The sequence below is a fragment of the Chaetura pelagica genome, unplaced genomic scaffold, assembly GCF_000747805.2.
Source record: "Chaetura pelagica isolate M959 unplaced genomic scaffold, ChaPel_1.0 scaffold94, whole genome shotgun sequence".
Taxonomy (NCBI): Eukaryota; Metazoa; Chordata; class Aves; order Apodiformes; family Apodidae; genus Chaetura; species Chaetura pelagica.
The window spans coordinates 850,880-852,723 of record NW_009952881.1 but is presented as its reverse complement, the minus strand read 5'-3'; the positions used below and the strand labels follow the sequence as shown (position 1 = coordinate 852,723).

Sequence of the window (1,844 nt, the reverse complement as noted above, 5' to 3'; positions counted from 1 at the left end):
TGAAACATTTTGCTTACTGCACGCAGACAGAATTTCAGCATTCAGCATTTCCCTTTCATTTAAAATATCTAATTCTATTTATATTCCTGGGTTTATCTAACAGAACTCACTCTGACCTAGGGGAGAGATTAGTATTTTTTTTTACTGCCATGTGGCTCTGTTGTGTGCGGGGGGGGGGGATGTTGCTTCTCTTAATTTAGACAATTAGAATGCAGAATTTTTCCTATGTATAGTTAATTTCAGTTGTGTACTATCTGCTACTCTTTCTAAAGACAAAGCATTGCTTACTATCAGAAATGTACAGTCCAAAAAGGTATTCCTGAGTGTTTTATTTTGGAAGTGTAAAGGGTTTTTAAATGAACAAAAGTAAATATTCAAATACGTTTCATCCTGCATGTGGTAGGACTGGCTCCATACAATAAAATATGGATGAAGCAACTCTGTCAGTTAATTTCTTTGAGACATGGAGTATAATACATCAACACTTCCAGTTCTGGTCTTGTGTCATACATAACACTGCCTGACCTTTTTGCTATAATTTAAATCTGGCCTACTTTAAAAATTATTAATATTTTGCTATATTGATTGTCCAAGTTAGGGTAAAAAACTCTTAAAAACTACTGATCCTAGGACACTGCAAGACCCTAAGTACTGCAGTCTCTGAAGAGAAATATACATCTATTTTTTGAGAAAATGTCACTACCTGCAGATTAATCAATGCAAAGTGATCGTGCAACTAAATAGTCTGAGTTGAAATTTAAAGCTGCAGAACAGGATTCTTCTACTCCCAGTGCTGCTTGAAATCTCACACACCTTTAAAAAAATATAATTAGCTTTAGATTTATCCCACAATAAATAACACCAGAACATACCTTGTGCTACCAACCTGAATTTAAAAAAAAGTAAGAGGCCACCTCAGTGTTTTGAATCTATGAGATCTTTCAGACACAAAGCCCTAACAGAGTTTCCCAGTCAAAAGGCATCAGGAAGGCTCTTCACTTATGGTAAACTTGGGCTTTAGCTTGACAGACCTCTTCCTTATTGTGCCTTTAGGGGACAACGGCATGGTGTCCATAATGCTCTTGTCCTCCTCCAGCTGCCTAGCAGTGCATGAAGGGGTGGGCACTTTCACTGTGTTGCCAAACTTAGAGTAGTCCACAGAGTATCGCCCATCTTCCTCTGCCACGATGGGCACAAACCTTTGGCCCCAGAGGATTTCATCTGCCAGGTAGGAGGTTCTGGCCTGAGTGGTAATGCCAGTGGTCTCCACCACCCCTTCCAAGATGACTATGATCTCCAGGTCTTCATGGTGGTGAAGGTTCAGGGGCGAGATGTCGTAGAGGGGGCTGTTCTTGTCTATCACGTGGTAGATGATGAGCGGGGAAACGAGGAAGATGCTGTTGCCCCCCACGGGGTTCTCCATCTGAATGTCGATCTGGTTGAGGGGCACCACCTCCCCTTCCAGGCTGGCCGTCTTCTTCACCACCTGCATGCGGATCGTGGCGCTGATGATCATGCTCTTGCGGAGGTCGCCCACGCGCAGCATGAAGCAGAGCTTGCCCTCCCGCAGCGCGATCACCGCGTGCTTGCTGAAGATGAGGGTCTCGGCGCGGCGATGGGCCTGCGAGGTCTTCATGAAGATGCAGCCCAGCATGATGGCGTTGATCACCAGCCCCACGATGTTCTGCACGATCAGCACCAGGATGGCGGCTGGGCACTCCTCTGTCACCATGCGGCCCCCGAAGCCAATCGTCACCTGCACCTCGATGGAGAAGAGGAAGGCGGAGGTGAAGGAGTGGATGCTGGTCACGCAGGGCACGAAGCCGGCCGGGCTCCCCGCGGCG

At 46.0% G+C, this 1,844-nt stretch overlaps 1 protein-coding gene across 1 annotated transcript in view; it reads right to left on the bottom strand.

The window, feature by feature from the left end:
• Positions 1-314: 314 nt before the first annotated feature.
• KCNJ11 (potassium inwardly-rectifying channel, subfamily J, member 11) overlaps positions 315-1,844 on the bottom strand; it is a 5,613-nt gene continuing 4,083 nt past the window's right edge. Inside the window, exon 2 of the mRNA XM_009995409.1 lies at positions 315-1,840. Coding sequence (XP_009993711.1) covers positions 983-1,840 — 858 coding nt within the window. The 3' untranslated portion in view covers positions 315-982. The remainder of the gene's footprint in view (positions 1,841-1,844) is intronic.